This window comes from Panthera onca, chromosome B1 (assembly GCF_046562875.1).
Source record: "Panthera onca isolate mPanOnc1 chromosome B1, mPanOnc1 haplotype 2, whole genome shotgun sequence".
NCBI classification, from domain to species: domain Eukaryota; kingdom Metazoa; phylum Chordata; class Mammalia; order Carnivora; family Felidae; genus Panthera; species Panthera onca.
In genome coordinates, this window is record NC_138342.1 from 91750052 (window position 1) to 91766971 (window position 16920).

A 16920-nucleotide genomic window follows, 5' to 3' on the forward strand; every position below is an offset into this window, starting at 1 on the left:
CATGATGACTAAATGCAATGTGGTATCTTAGATTGGATCATGGAAAATAAAAATGACATTAGTGGAAAAACCAATGCAATCCAAATGAAGTCTAGAGTTGATTTCTTAACAAATGTTTCATGGTTATGTAAAATGTTAGGGGTAAGGAGTACAGAGCAAGTCTAGATTATTTTAGCAACTTTTCTGTAAATCTTAAAATTATTCCGAGATCAAAATCTTAACATGTAAAAATAGTTTCTACTGATCTTTGTGTATAATTTATGACCATGAATTAAATATTTTATAGAATTCTGAGTCTGTCCTCTTGAGAAACCAATGCTGCCAAGAAAACCCATCAATTTATTATAAGTTTAAAAGTTACCTGGTCAAGTATTTCAATAGTAAATATTGATAGAGAGCTTATAAAATTGCTGCTTTTTAAAAAGTCTGGAAAGTATCAATTAAGGGTTCCAAACATTTAAGTTAGACCCCAGTTTGCTCCATTAGTTACAAGGGATACACTTGCCCTGTCTCACAGAGAACACATCTCTTAGCAGAATAGCTCCACCAGCTCGGTTTGGGAAGTTATCAGGTTCCCAGCGATGATATATATCCAAAGTTAGGAATGTGGCCCTTTCTCTAGAACATACTTTTCTTTCTGCCCACTTCTGCCTGTAATGACTTAAAAAGAACCACTTCTCCTGGAGCTGCCTTCTCTGACATTCCAAGCAGTTCATCTTAATAACTCTGACCATAGGTTACCCAAAAGTTATATATGGCTTGGGATCGTAGGCTAGGGAGAGTCAACAGCCGGTGGTAAGCAAAGAGGCATAGAGGAATACAGCTGGGCTTTCCAAAGGGTAGAAAGCTTTCAACACACACAGACATTTTCAGAGGTAGTTGAGGTTCTGGGATTTGCTTTTAAACATCTGCTAATAATTTTCAATGTAAATAAGAAATCTACAAAAGATAGCTCTTTGTATCTTGCTTTACCATCTGTTTTGTCTCCACAAAGACTTAAAAATTTTTTTTCAAAAACAATGTTTAGTAATAAGACTGCTATTAGGAAAAGGTTACCGTCTTAAAAATACACCTGAATCTACTATGAGGACCAAGTGCTAAGGAATAAACACCAAAGCAGGGCAGCATATAATGCTCTAATGTGTATGTGAAGCACCTTTTCATTTGTCTCATTAAATTCGTGTTTTCTTCAATTTAGCCAAAGGTTATAGCAAAATATGGTATTTCTCATATGAATAGTTCATAAAATGGGAGTGGCTGGGCATCTGAATTTTGTTTATGTCACCTTCTAGGCACATTACATAATACTTAGTTATCCTGGTTTTGCTCCCCAAGAGGCCACCAATTTTACAAGAAAAAGAGACATGGAAACCTTGTCCTTGTAACCAGTCTTGTCACTAATAGAAGTGAGACTTCTCATATGTGGATCTTGAGAAACTTAACAGAAGATCATGGGGGGAGGGAAGGGGGCAAAAATAGTTACCGAGAGGGAGGGAGGCAAACCATAAGAGACTCTTAAATACAGAGAACAAACTGAGGGTGGATGGGGGAGGTGGGGGAGAGGGGGAAATAGTGATGGGCCTTGAGGAGGGCACTTGGGATGAGCACTGGGTATTGTATGTTAAGTGATGAACCACGGGAATCTACCCCAAAAACCAAGAGCACACTTTACACACTGTATGTTAGCCAATTTGACAATAAATTATATTAAAATAAAATAATAGAAGTGAGACTTATTCATATGTTCAATGGGCTACAAGAAAACAGCATATCATGTGTTAATTAAAATAGAGAAAAATAAAGTCAGATCCTTCCAAGCATAAAATGTATAGTTAAAATTTTATAATAAACATATATTTCTAAGTGAAGATTTCCCCGTATTTTCAAATAAGATAATGCTAAACACACATTGTAATCCATTTTACATGTGACTTCATTGTTTTGGTAAACACAGTGGTGAAAACTGAGTTACAGACTGCTTCTTTTAAAATATTCTCCCCTTAACACACACCTTTTTCTGAGATCGGTCAAGACAACTTGGCACACTAAGGCAGCAATGTCCAGGAAGATCACCTCCCCCACTTTTTGCTTTAGTTTGAATGTCAAAATAAATCTTAAAATAATCCTTTCACAAAAGTAAGGCAGCTTTATGCTGTAAAATGTTATTTCTTTGTCAAAGGTTAGATTCTTCTGTCCCCTTCTGCTGTCACCGCCTGTCAGCATCTTCTTTAAAGATCACTTTTTTCTTCGTAGCGGCACCTACATGCGGCTCGTTGGCTGTCCAGGTATGGTTTGCAGCCTAAATGTATAACACTATCAAACAAGAGCTCCACTGCTGTTTCACACGCTGTGAAGTAAGAAAGCACCGTGACCACAAGGCAACCACAAAGCACTGCTCTCTCCTCACATACATTACACGTTACGGCATGATGTCAAGCACACCCTTGGTGGGCACTTAACATATGTTATGTCACCCTCACCCTCACCCTCGCCAGCCAGAGCACCTACATACAGACTGTCGGGGTCAGCACCTTTAGCATGTATCTGCTTTGTTTGCTCACAAATGTTCAGTTTTTTACGTACTCGGCAAACAAGTCTCTCTGAGTGGTACTGATTAGTTCATCACTGTTAATTTTCCTTTTATCTGAAAAATACCACGATTAAAGATGCCTTGGAACACTCAAGTTTGCATTTCAATAAAAGATTTTTAGGTGTAGAAGAAATAAAGGTTAAAAACAGAGAAACCTCAAAACATTTAATTATGGCCAATGACTTCTAAGAACTGATCACACATCATTTAAGATGCTTAAGGTAAATGGACCCCAGTCTTTCTCTCTCTCTTTCTCATTATCCAAATTTGGCTTGGGAAGGGAAACATAGGAATCAAAAATGTTTTTCCTCTGGCAGAGTTTAAAATTTTTTTTTAGGGAAAAAAAAAGGTAATATGGGGTGCTTGGGTGGCTCAGTTGGTTAAGCATCCGACTCTTAATTTCGGCTCAGGTCATGATCTCACCGCTCATAAATTTGAGCCCTGTGTTGGAGCCTAACAGGGCAGAGCCTGCTTGGGATTCTCTGTCTCTCCCTCTCTCTCTGATCCTCCCATGCGCTCACTCTCTCTCAAAATAAATAAATAAACTTAAAAAAAAAAAAGTAGACTTACTTTTCTTATTCTCAGAGGCCCAGAGCAGCCAGGTTAAATTATCCTAACACACTCCACTTACAGAGACCTAGCACAGAGTGGCTTTTAATTGTCCAATCTTCCAATTTCAAATACTCATGTTAAGGAAGAAACTATTCATTGCAAAATCTTGACATTCTCAAAGTTCTCCAAAAGGCTATGTCATTAAGGAACACAACTACCACAGAAGTGTCAAGGCTATAATTATTAAATAGGGCATTGCAGGGAAATTGGCTGCATCATTTGGCCACACTCGTAGGTCCTTAGATCAGAAGACAGGAAATACATCCATGCATGCTTCAGCCATACAACTAGGTTACCTTAGCCGAAAGCATGCAAGGGCATTCAGAGGCTGGAAGTTCAAGCTGCACCTGGAGCAGAGATTTCTTTCTTGACAGTTATTACTAGGAATTCAGAATCAGACCTACAACAGGACACTGTCTGGGGAATACTGTAGCAGCCAGAACGCAAGTTTAGAATTGGAAGTATGCAACTTGGGACAAGTTACTTCTTTCCGAACCTGTTTCCTTCCTTGAAAAATGGGTATAACACTACCTACTTGTTTGGGTTTTGTGGACATTGAGGAAAATCGATCTAAGAGATCTAGCATGGTATCTTACGAAAAGTGCTTCTTAAAAGTTAGTTTCCTGTCCTGCCCCTTCTCTTCTGATTTCAACGTATGGTAAATAATTCGGCTGGACAGTGAAGAGATTTTGTAACTTCTAGTATTTGTACAGTGACTTGTATTTCCACTGATATTTCATTTTATACTTATGATGACTCTGTGAGGTGGGTATTCATGTTATTTTATAAATGAGAACACTGAAGCACCTTTACTCTTTGCTGGTTTTGCTTTGTGTCCCTTCACTGTGAGTACGACTATATGCTGAATCTTGTCAGTCCTCCTAGCAAACCTGGGGTTGGTTTTGGGGACCCTCCTAACAGAGATACATATGAAGGGACAGAGTTAAGGCTCAAATCTTCTAGAACTTCCCACTCCAAATACAATGTGTTATACTCTTAAAATCACTGGATCCAGGGTTTCAAACTTTAGGCTCTAGAGAATTACAGATATACTACTGGACACAGACCTTGGATGAATTCTTCTCTGCCTCGTACACCCCACTCCCAAGGTTTCTTAACACTTTTTGCTTCCACGACTATAACTCATTTGAGATGACAAAACCAATGACTCCTCATCCCAAAAAACTGAAGGGGCTGTGTCACGATAGATAAGGTAACACACATCCTTACCCTGAACATGCTGAGCCAGCCCGAGTGTCTTCTGCACGTTCCGGCAGATCTTAGAGAGGCAATACTGGAATTCCTCATCACAGTCATTCTTGCTTTTGCCACAGGTCTCGTAGCACCTGTCGTGCTGGTTGCAGCACTTTGTCAGGGAAGGGATGCCAATATTGAGCTGAAAGAGGCATTTGGATGGATTATTGTTGATGAAATTCAAAACTCCTCTGCCGAAGCACTGCACTCAAATAGACTTAGAAATCAAGGACAATGACTGCTGCATAATTTCCAAAATCCATTTCCGTCTACAAATATTTTCCGTGTTATTTCTACATCTCCCCATTACTCACCCGCACCCACCCATGTTCTCTCCCTCTCAGCCATGCCTCAAACTTCCTATTTTGCAATATTCACAGTTATCTGCTGATAACAAACGTAACTTCCAGTTGTCCAAAACACCAAACAAAGTTTTAAAAACAGAAAGGTCAAGCCAAGACCTAAGATTGATTTAGGGATATTCCAAAGTATTTTGTACCTCTCCCCCTATAAAATGTTCTTTATATAAAATATCACTGAAAACTTTTAAGCTCCTATGACTCATATTTTATGTTATCATGGTTCAATCTTTGAGTGTTAATCCACTCCCTAAAGATACTGTTCCTTCGAATCTGTAACTTATCTTTAACTGATTTAAATAACTACGTGCAAAAATCTTGTGTCTAGGAATCAGTCATGTTTTCCTACAAAAGCTATCCCACTTCACCTAGTTTTAATAGACTATAAATAGGCTTTATTTATACTTTTTCATCCTAAGAAGCATTCCTTCTATACTCCAAACTTTAAAAAAAAATGTTTTTTTAATCTTTATTTTTGAGAGAGAGAGGGACAGAGTGTGAGTGAGGGAGGGGCAGAGAGAGAGGGAGACACAGAATCCAAAGCAGGCTCCAGCCTCTGAGCTGTCAGCACATAGCCCGACAAGGGGCTTGGGCTCACGAACCATGAGATCATGACCTGAGCTGAAGTCGGGTGCCCAACTGACTGCACCACCCAGGCGCTCCTTCTATACTCTAAACTTTTAAACTATGTGTGTGACACAAGGAAATATCATTTCAACAGAATTAACATCTACAAGATTAAAAAATAAAACATGAATTTTAGTCCATTTAGTTTTATCAGAACTTATTAAATGTTTTAGCTATAAAAGAATATAATAAATCTAATTACCATTACAATAAGCAAAATTATTTGTGAACCTGAGAACACACTGACAGTCTTGCGTTATTAAGAGTACTTGCATAGCCTACCAATCATAAAACTTATCAAATAAGAAAATAATAATATTTACGTGAACACCAAACAGTGGAGAGCCACATCCATTAGGCGGGGAGGGTTTATACCCATAACGTGGGAAAGGCTTAGATCCTATAAAATAGAAATGGTATCATAATTAATTTTCAAATATGATAGAAAATACATACGCAAAAAGGTCTATGATATGCTATGCTAGCCTTGGAAATATTTAACATTTAAATTTTTTTTCAATGTTTACTCATTTTTTTGAGAGACAGAGTGCAAGCAGGGGAGGGGCAGAGAGAGAGGGAGGCACAGAATCCAAAGCAGGCTCCAAGCTCTGAGCTGTTGGCGCAGAGCCTGACATGGGGCTCAAACTCACAAACTCACGAACTCATGATCATGACCTAAGCCAAAGCTGGACACTTAACCAACTGAGCCACCCAGGTGCCCTGGAAATATTTAATATTTAGATACTGCCATAAGTGACTGTCTTTATTCTAAGCCTAATCATACAAAAGCTTACTGTGAACTTCAGGAAATTTCAGAGGTTACTTGCCAGATTGGGCCCATTTATATGACAGATAAATCCACCCTGTTTCCCTGTATATTCTAACACTTACATTTTTTGGTTAAAACTTTATGGGGCAAGAACGGTACACTCCCAAACTTCAGTTAATACCCCACTGCACACAAACCTCAATAACCATTAACTAACTAGTTTACTCACAGAGCTTGAAGCTGAGGAAGATGAGGTCATCCAATGAACATTTAATTACCTTAATGCCATCATAAGACATTACAGGACCACACATTCTAGCCTGCACTCCAGCCAACCATTTCACAAATATACCCCTTTTCCAGCTAAGGACAAAGATCAGGAATAAAGACTGCTTGGTGAACCATATTACTACATTTATATTCTCCCTAACAGCACAATGGATCAGTAACAAGGAAAAAGATGACTTTATCACAGCAATCTTAAATGCTGCAAAATATATCAGAAATATCTCGCATGTAATATAGAAATGATTCCAATATACCCAACAATCACCTAACTTTCTCTTGAAGGTTTCTCACAATCCTCCTACAGTGTCAAGAAACAGCCTATCCCATTGTGGAATAGCACTAACTGTTAAATTCTTTCCTGTTTCCTGTAAATTCTACCTATAAACAATCCTCTACCACCTGGGAAACACGAAACAAGCCGATTGTTTATCTTACATCATAATCCTTCCAACATTTGGGACTACCATTTATCTTTAATTCTAAAAGCAAAACATCCCCAGTTATTCCAAACACTTCCCCATAATTGGTTACTTAAGAGACACAAAGTATCCACCAACTTTCATTCAACTAATATTTATTACTAGAAGACTTAAATAAAGATAAGTTTACCCTCCAAAAGTAAAGGGAGGGGAAAAAAGCAACCCTTCCAGTAATCAGCCATCAAAATAAATAACTCCCTCAAAGTAAGGATCTAAAAGTGGTTTGAGTTGCTAAGACTCACAAGCTCGACTGAGGTGACAAAGAAGTAGAGCCTGAAGAGAGTATAAACTCATGAAGATATAAAGCTTTAGCTTAGCCTGCTCCACTCAGTCTGAAGAACAGTATGTACAAAAAGAACGGTTATGACTGATCGAGGAACCAGGAGGCCAATGACAGAAGTTGGTCTTGTTTCTCCAGCACTGTCCAAGAAGGATGGTTGTTTCTGGGCCCTTGGAAAATGAAGGAACACACCTCATGCTGTCAGGGACGAGTCACTGTGATCCTTCAATTCCTACTTTTAGTCTTTCATTCTTAAGAAAACTATTAATGATTTGGCTATCCCCTGAAAGGGCCCACAGAGGGAGGATATACTAACCACTTGGAAGTCTTAATGGGCACCTCAAACTCAAAATGTACTTCCTGACATTCATCCCCAAACCTGCTCCATCCACAGTTCCCTCTTGTCAAGTAGAAGACTCCAACCTTCCTGGTGCTCAGGAAAAAAAACCTTAGCCATTTCTGACTCTCTCATTTTCTTATATCCCACATCCATGCCAACAGCATGTCCTGTTTGACCCTACCTTCAAAATATTGAGAATCTGGGGTGCCTGGGTGGCTCAGTCGGTTAAGCGTCTGACTTCAGCTCAGGCCATGATCTCACACTCTGTGAGTTCAAGCCCCGCGTCGGGCTCTGTGCTGACAGCTCAGCTCCTGGAGCCCACTTCAGATTCTGTGTCTCCCCCTCTCTCTGCCCCTCCTCTGCTCATACTCTGTCTCTGTCTCAAAAATAAATAAAAACATTAAAAAAAATATTCAGAATCTGATCACTCCTTACCACCTCCACTGCTACCATCCTGCTTTAAGCCACCATGGATTACTGCCATAACCTCCTAATGTCTCCCTACTTTGCTCTCCCCACCCCACCCCATCTCCAACTATAGTCTATTCTCAACACTGAACCTGAGTGATCCTATTAAAATGTTAGATCAAGTCTTTCCTCTGCTCAAACCCCTCCAAGGGGTTCTCATCTTATTCAGAATAAAAGCTAAAATCCTTTCAATGCCTATAAATTCTGTATAGTCAGCTACACACACACCCTGACTTCTCTGACCTCATCTCCTTACTATTCTCTCTCCTCTCCCTTTCTTCCACACTTCATTCCATCACCTATGACCTCTCTGTGGTTCCACACACACTCCAGGTCTACTCCGGCCTTCATGCCATTGACCCTGCTGTTCTATGAGGACGCTCTTTCTCCTCGTATCTACAGTTATTCCTTCACTTTCTCAGCAAGGCCTTCTGTGACCATACCATTTGTAGCACGCATATCCTTTAAACATACTATATCATTAATCTACTTATTATCTGTCCCTCCCCATACTAAAATATTAACTCCTTTCAGGGCAAGAGTTTTGTTTTGTACCTCCAAAGCCTAGAACAGTGCCTACTATATGGTTAGGTTCTCAATAAATATTTGTTGATGAATGAATGAATGAATCAATCAATCAATCAATGAGATGACTTGAAGGCAAATCCCCATGGCAGTTCTAATTATCCTTATAAATAAACTGGTACTGCTGCTTATCCTTCAGTCTCCTTTTAGTTTGGTGACCGTTAATCAACCTCCAAAGACTGATCACTTCTAGTTTGTCACACGTCTTTAAAATGTGCCATCTCAAACTAAACACTACTAGGTATGATGATGTATTAATACAGCTTAAGATAGTTAGCATATATTTTAGCTGTGTCTCAGTTGTAAGATACATCAGACAGTAGGAAAAAACAACCAGTTCTTTCTAAAATGAACTTTTTAATATCTCCTGCTAGACACTTAGCACTTCTACAGTTTAAGTTTTGAGTCTAAGTATTAGATCATGAATCTCTTGTTAGATCATTTTTCAGGACTGTTCACATTTTTTTAAAGTTTATTTTTATTTTATTTTTTGAGAGAGACAGAGAGAGCGGGAGAGAGAGGGAATTCCAAGCAGGCCCTGCACTGTCAGCACAGAGCCCAATGTGGGGCTTAAACTCACAAACCCTGAGATCATGTCCTGAGCCGAAACCAAGAGTGGGACACTTAACCGACTGAGCCACCCAGGTGCCCCTGTTCAACACATTTTAAATTTAGAGCTGTCTACCCAGTGTTGCTGCTCCCAGATATTCACAGATATGAGACACAGATATTAACCAGGGCAGAGGTCTGCTACACCCTGTCATAGATAAGCCCTCTCTATAAGCAGCCATGAAGTCATTAACCCAACCTTTTGGGTAGACTACTCAACCAGTTGTGACTTCATCTAAATCAAGTTTTCTCCAACCTACATTTCTCATGAGAGTATCATGAGAAACTAGCCATTTGATCTATGGTTTTCTTTGTCCCACCACATGAGAACTCTTTTCACTGAGTGGATGGAGGCTAGCTCAGCATCACATTCTTGGGGAAGCCATTCTATTTCCTTGAAGCTTCATCATGACGCTCTCTGTCAGGGGTTTTAACAACCAACTGTTCAGGGGCACCTGGGTGGCTCAGTCAGTTAAGTGTCCACCTCATAGCTCAGGTCATAATCTCCGGGTCATGAGATCAAGCCCCATATCAAGCTCCCTGCTCATTTTTTTTTTAAGTTTATTAGTTTTGAGAGAGAGAGAGAGAGCAAGCAGAGGAGGGGTAGAGAGGGAGAGAGAAAATCCAAGCAGGCTCTGCACTGCCAGCACAGAGCCCCACACGGGGCTTGAACTCATGAGCCATGAGATCATGACCTGAGCTGAAATCTAGAATCAGATGCTTAACCAACTAAGCCACCCAAGTGCCCCAGAAATGTTTCTCTCTTGATGCTTTGTTTTATCATCTGTGTGGACAGAAAAAATCTAAAGATTTGCCTGGACTGAGGTTATGATAGATCTTTTCTACATATTTTTTAAAAACTTGATGTAAATACTTCCGAATAGACCAATTTCCTTCCAACTTCCTGAAAGCCACTGAAGCAGATGACATGTCATAAAGGGAAGGCTGTTGCAATCCCTATCAAAATAACACGAGCTTTCTTCATAGAGCTAGAACAAACAATCCTAAAATTTATATGGAACCATAAAAGGCCCCAAATAGCCAAAGCAATGTTGGAAAACAAAAACAAAAACCAAAGCTAGAGGCATCACAATCCCAGACTTCAAGATCTATTACAAAGCTGTAATCATTATGGTATTGGCACAAAAACAGACACACAAATCAATGGAACAGAATAGAGAACCCAGAAATGGACCCACAAATGTATGGCCAACTAATCTTTGACAAAGCAGGAAAGAATATCCAACGGAATAAAGACAGTCTCTTCAGCAAGTGGTGCTGGGAAAACTGGACAGCGACAGGCAGAAGGAACCTGGACCACTTTCTTACACCATACACAAAAATAAACTCAAAATGGATGAAAGACCTAAACGTAAGACAGGGAGCCATCAAAATCCCCGAGGAGAAAGCAGGCAAAAACTTCTTTGACGTTGGCCACAGCAATTTCTTACTCAACACGTCTCCAGAGCAAAAAATGAACTATTTGGGACCTCATCAAGATATTTCTGCAGGGTGAAAGAAACAATCAGCAAAACTAAAAGGCAACTAACAGAATGGGAGAAGATATTTGCAAATGACGTATCAGATAAAGGGTTAGTATCCACAATCTATAAAGAATTCATCAAATTCAACAACCCAAAAAAACATATAATCCATGAAGAAATAGGCATAAGACATGAATAGAAACTTCTCCAAAGAAGACATCCAGATGGTTAACAGACACATGAAAGAAATGCTCAACATCACTCATCATCAGGGAAATACAAATCAAAACCACCATGAGGTACCACCTCACACCAGTCAGAACGGCTAAAATTAACAACTCAAGCAATAACAGATGCTGGTGAGGATGTGGAGAAAGAGGATCTCTTTTCACTGCTGGTGGGAATGCAAACTGGTGCAGTCACTCTGGAAAACAGTGTGGAGATTCCTCAAAAAATTAAAAATAGAACTACTGTATGACCCAGCAATTGCACTACCAGGTATTTATCCAAGGGTGTGCTGTTCTGAAGGGGCAGATGCACCCCAATGTTTATAGTAGTGATATCAACAATAGCCAGAGTATGGAAAGAGCCCAAATGTCCATCGACGGATGAATGGATAAATTAAGATGTGGTGTATGTGTGTGTATGTGTGTATATATATATATATACATATATACATATATGTATATGTATACATATATATATACACACACATATATATACATACATGTATATATGTATGTATGTATGTATGTATATGTATACATATACATACACACATACACACAATGTAATATTACTTGACAATCAAAAAGAATGAAATCCTGCCATCTGCAACTACGTGGATGGAACTGGAGGGTATTATGCTAAGTGAAATTACTCAGAGAAAGACAAATATCATATGACTTCATTCATATGATGAATTTAAGATACCAAACAGACGAACATAAGGGAAGGGAAGCAAAAATAATTATAAAAATTATAAAAAATAATTTAAAAAATTATTATAAAAAATATAAATTATAAAAACAAGGAGGGAGACAAAACATAAGAGACTGTTAAATATATGGGGTGCCTGGGTGGCTCAGTCAGTTGAACGTCTGACTTCGGCTCAGGTCATTATCTCATGGTCTGTGGGTTCGAGCCCCGCGTCGGGCTCTGTGCTGACAGCTAAGAGCCCGCAGCCTGCTTCCGATCCTGTGTCTCCCTCTCTCTCTGCTCCTCCCCTCCTCTCACTTTGTCTCACTCTGTCTCTCAAAAATAAATAAATGTAAACATATTAAAAAAAAAGAGACTCTTAAATATAGAGAACAAACAGAGGGTTGCTGGAGTGGTTGTGGGAAGGGGGATGGGCTAATTGGATATGGGGCATTAAGGAATCTACTCCTGAAATCACTGTTGCACTATATGATAACTTGGATGTAAATTAAAAAATAATTAATTAATTTTAAAAAAAAAGAAAGAAAGGGAAGGCTGTTGGGTCAACGATCTCACCACTGCGCTCTATAGGAAACGCAGCGTAGAAATTCAAACCTGTTTTCCCAAACACTTGAGATTTTAATTCGTGATTACTAATCTGCAGAAGGTCCTTGTGCTACTTTATTTTTCTAGTCCATTCACTCTCCTATTTTCCTCAAATCTCCAACACTTCTATTCCCATCTTCTCTCTCAGCTATGATGATCTTGATTCCTACCTCACGGAGAAAAACTGAGGCAATCAAAAGAGAACCTGGCCATCTATCCACCTAATCATCATCTGCGCCCATATTGTCTACCTTTGTTCCTATTAAGAGAAAAATGTCCTCTGTGCTCTTGGCCAATCTATTTATATATTGGAACCCACTCCTGTCACTTACCTAAGGGCATGATACGAATAGGTCTCCTTCCTCTCTCCCGTTATCAGTGTTTTCACTCTCTACTGAATCATCCTCAAAAGTATACATATATATTTAGGTCATTTTTCCTAATGACCTAAAAACTTTTTTCCACGTCTGCCCTATTACAGTTAATGGTAACCCCATCCTTCCAGTTATCCAGGCCAAAAACTTTGGATTCATTTTTTATTCTATTCACACCTTCCTTCTGAGCCATCAGCAAATCCTTTGGGCTCTTCCTTCAAAATGTATCCAAAAATCCAACCACTTCTTACTATCTTTATTGCTACAAACCTGTACAAAACCACCATCGTCTTTTGTCTGAATTCCTGCACTTGTCACCCTGCCTCCATTCTTGCTTCCCACCTTCCTGGACCCTTTTTATCCTTTGCACAACAGTCAAAGGGATCCTGTTAAAACATAAATCACTGAATAAATTTACTTATTTGTAATTCTAAAACATTTTACAAGCCAATTTTGTTTTATATTTTTCAGAAGAAATCAGAAAGTTTTCTTCCTCAAATCTTTTCTGTCAGGGAGAAAAAAATTAAAAAACAAATAGCAACTCTCTAATTTGTTCTCCCAAATAACTTTACTTCAATCTCAATAAAGCCTTGTTCCCACACTAGGGAGGATGGCCAGAAGGGAGCAAGTCTCCATAATGCCAATCCTTTTGATAAAACAAAGAAAACTGAATGCAACAAGTCTGTGTCCTTTAATCTGACCACCCTCTCCCTACTACTAAGTCTTTTTTTTTTAAAGCTCTTTACCGCAACTATTAAACACCCCTGAATCACCATGCTCCCCTAGCTTTGGGATTTGTCTGTTTCTGTTTGGTTCTGATTTGGTCACCTGCATTCCAAAATACAGGAGAGGTTGAAACAGTGTTCTAGGAAGACTTCTCAGGTAACAGCAATTAAAGAACAATTTTCATTATGTTGGAATTATCAACATGGTGACTTGGAACCACAGTCCTATAAGCAGACAGCATTTTACTAAGACACAAAAGGATGTTCACTGAAGAATGTCATTTCCTAAATTCTCAAGTTCATTTGTGGTTTCTTTTTTTTGTGCCGGAGATCTTGCTCAAAACTCCACATGGTAAATTTAGTGGGGCTTGTTGAAGATAAAAACGGTTAAGTAATACAAAAGATTAAAGTCATCTTTATAACAGGAATAGTATCCAATCAAATGCAGAGATATTTTAAATGTAAATAAACTCTAGAACCCTTGATTCCTAACAAGTAAATGAAGACTGCTCCTTCCAAGCTTTTCCTATCTCAGTAAATGGCAACTACATCCTTCCCTTGGTTCAGGCCAAAACCTTCCGAGTCATCCTTGACTAGACTTTCTCCGCAGGTCCTTTACACCTGCCCTTCTCTCTGCCTACAGGGTTCCTTCTCCAGATAATCACAGTGACGTCACCTTCACCATTTTCAGATTTCTTCTCAAATATTATCTTATCAGTGAGACCTTCCCTGAACAACCTATTTAAATGAGTAAACTGCCTACCAACACAGCCACTGCTGTTTTTACTATTGTTCTCTAAACACTGTTCTACTTCAGACCTACACATCCTACATATTTGGCTTTTTTTTACTTGTTGTTTAGTTTACTGACTGCCTCTCCCCACCAGAATGTAAGCTGCATGATGAATTCTGTGTATTCTCTATTGCTGAATCTCCAATTGGTAGAACACTTGAGAACTAACAGGCACTCAAGTATTTGTATCATGACTAAGTAAAATTATGATACTGACTCAGGAAAGGCAACCATTTAATCTTCATATAATTCACTTACTCCTCCCAATAAGCTCTAAAATGACAAAAACATCCTTCCTGACTGCAAACTGGTGATATTTAGGCATAAATTTTGGAAGAAAACATTTTGCACCTCGTAGCATACAAGATATGGCTCATTCTTTAATTCCATTAACATAAAACTGGAAATTATTTTGAGAATTACAGGCAGCAGGTGGCATCACAATTTTACATTAAAGAGATTTATTTTAAATTCACCTACATCCAAACTGGTTTTACCATTAGTCACTGAGTTCCCCATTACTTTGAGCTGCCAAGCATTAAATGAACTAGGCCCAGACTTCATCTCTTATTTGAAATATGAGCTCCCTAACAAAATCTTGACATTTTGAATTTCCAAAGAGAAGCCCTACTATCTTATCTGAACTGTTACAATATTTAAACATTCAAAAAAAGCAAGTGCTTGAAAAGATCTCTGCTGAGATAGAGTTTATTTTAACCAAAATGCCCCAAACAAGTTCTCAGATTCAAACAAAATTAAAGTTAAAAAATATGAAAAAGCAAACCAAAACAATGATATTAGTATTAATCATTACTAATTGGAAGAGGCGCCACTGATAACCAAGGAAAGAAAATTCCTACCAAGTCGTGATAGACAATTTCTCCAAGAGTTATCACAACTCTTTCTCAACAGAGCACACTAAAATGTCTGTACAAAGGTCGTAATTTATTTTCTGTAGCTCTGCAGAAAAAAAAAAAAGAAATTAAAACCAATTACTGAGAAAGTTACAACGTCATGATTAAAATTCTCGGTATATTCTGCATGTTCAGCTGACTAACAGCGCTAAAATACAGAGCTAAAATCAGTCGGTTCCACTCCATTTCCATGACGAGTACGTCACAAAGTTCTTAGGCAACTTTGGGCAATAGCAAAAGAAAAAAATAAGAAAGAAAAGGTAGTAATGGAAAAACAATGAAAACAGAACGGAGAGTATACCCTCAGGTGACCTCTTACATCCTAACAATTGTGGTGCGAACTTCTAACCTGATTGCTCAATCACAAGAACGGGAAGATTCTAGCAGTGATTAAGATTTTCCACGGCTAGAGGACAACGTCAAGGTGTGCCCTGCATCTCCCACTTCCACTGCCTCCGTCCCCGCAACACCCTGAAATTGAGGGCCTCGCAGGGCCTGGGCTCCCTCTCACCGTCATTGCACTTATACTGGCAGAGCCCGTCCTCGCCTCCCAGGAGGTCCAAGGCGGCGTTCAGGTACGTGTCTATCTTGTGAACGCCGTTCCGGATGGTCTTCAGGGTGGCCCTCCAGTCGGTGGTCTGGGCCTGCTCCTGGCACCTGAGAGGTGCGGGCAGGAAGAGGAGTAGCAGGAGAGCGAGCGCGGGCCGCGGGAGCAGGGCCATCAGCGCTGCGCCGGGCCGTGCCCCCACGGAGCCCACGGGGCGCGTTGGAAGCGGCGCCAGCCCCCAGCTGCTAAGTCCCCAGCAGGCTACATGCCCACGCCTCCTTCCGAACTGGGAGGCGGGTCCTCCCCGCCTTTACTGAGCTCCCGCGGGGAGGCGGTGCCGTCGCCAAGACGCGAGACACTGCGCACGCGCTGACCTAGTCCCGCGGTCCTTACTGTGCGCCTGCGCCAGGGCGTGGTGCGTCAGAGGCTGGAGAAAGCGCGAGTGCGGGGCTACTGTGGTGCCCACCGCGCCGTAGTAATTCCCACTTTGCGCCTCCGCCCGGGCTCTGGTTAGTATTGCCTGAGGGTGTAGTATTAACTCAATACCGGTGTCGGGCACCATCCCCCAAGGAGGCTGACTAAATCCGTACCGAGTGGCTGTGACCGTCGGGTTTTTTTTAAAGCCCCCTCCCGGGTGGTTGTAGGGTGCAGCCAGGACAGGTTCAGCCCAGCAGTTCCCTCCCCAACACGTCTCGTGGGACATCTTTTCGGGGTGTTCACCGTAGAAGAAATGAGTTCCCGTGGCCCCTTACAGAGGCGAGGGGTACAGCTGAGTTTTGTTTGAAATCGCGATTCTGCCTGAGAGGTGGAACCGAATCCAGAACTACCTCCTCGCGTTCTCGCCCGGTCTTCTAGACCCACGGTGGCTGCGGCTGGGAGAGCGTGAGCCAGACAGGTCGGCACTAGGCGGAGGTGCTGCCTGACTGGCAAGCATGAGCTAGAAGCTCCTTTAGAAATTCTGGAAGAAGAAAATAGTTGGACAATAAAAAGTGTTTTCTTTCTTGGTAAGGAAGAAACAGTGCTCTATACTTGGATACAGTTAAAAAAACAAAAAACTTTTAAACATGATTTTCCTACTCAACATATTTTCTAACTTGATAACTACCGTGACGTTTCTCAGTATCTTTCCCTGCGCTATGCAGAATCCTTAAATAACAATTGCAGTGGTTGCCAAAGCTATAAATATCTGATCATCTTAGTATCCCAGAAGTTTCCAAGAATTTCACAGTAAGATCAAGGGCAATATTGCAAGTATTAGGTGTGTATTTTCTTATTAAAATTCCCAATAAATTCTAGCTT

The 16920-nt window shown here is 40.2% G+C and overlaps 1 protein-coding gene across 1 annotated transcript; it reads right to left on the reverse strand.

Annotated features, from left to right (window-relative positions):
- Positions 1–321: 321 nt before the first annotated feature.
- PLA2G12A (phospholipase A2 group XIIA) lies at positions 322–15951 on the reverse strand. Its single transcript, XM_060654449.2, has 4 exons — positions 15586–15951; positions 5766–5842; positions 4433–4598; positions 322–2347 (listed from the first exon to the last, which is right to left on the reverse strand). Exons 1-4 carry the CDS (start codon positions 15794–15796, stop codon positions 2229–2231), a joined length of 573 nt encoding a protein of 190 aa, XP_060510432.1. The 5' UTR covers positions 15797–15951; the 3' UTR covers positions 322–2228.
- Positions 15952–16920: the final 969 nt, after the last annotated feature.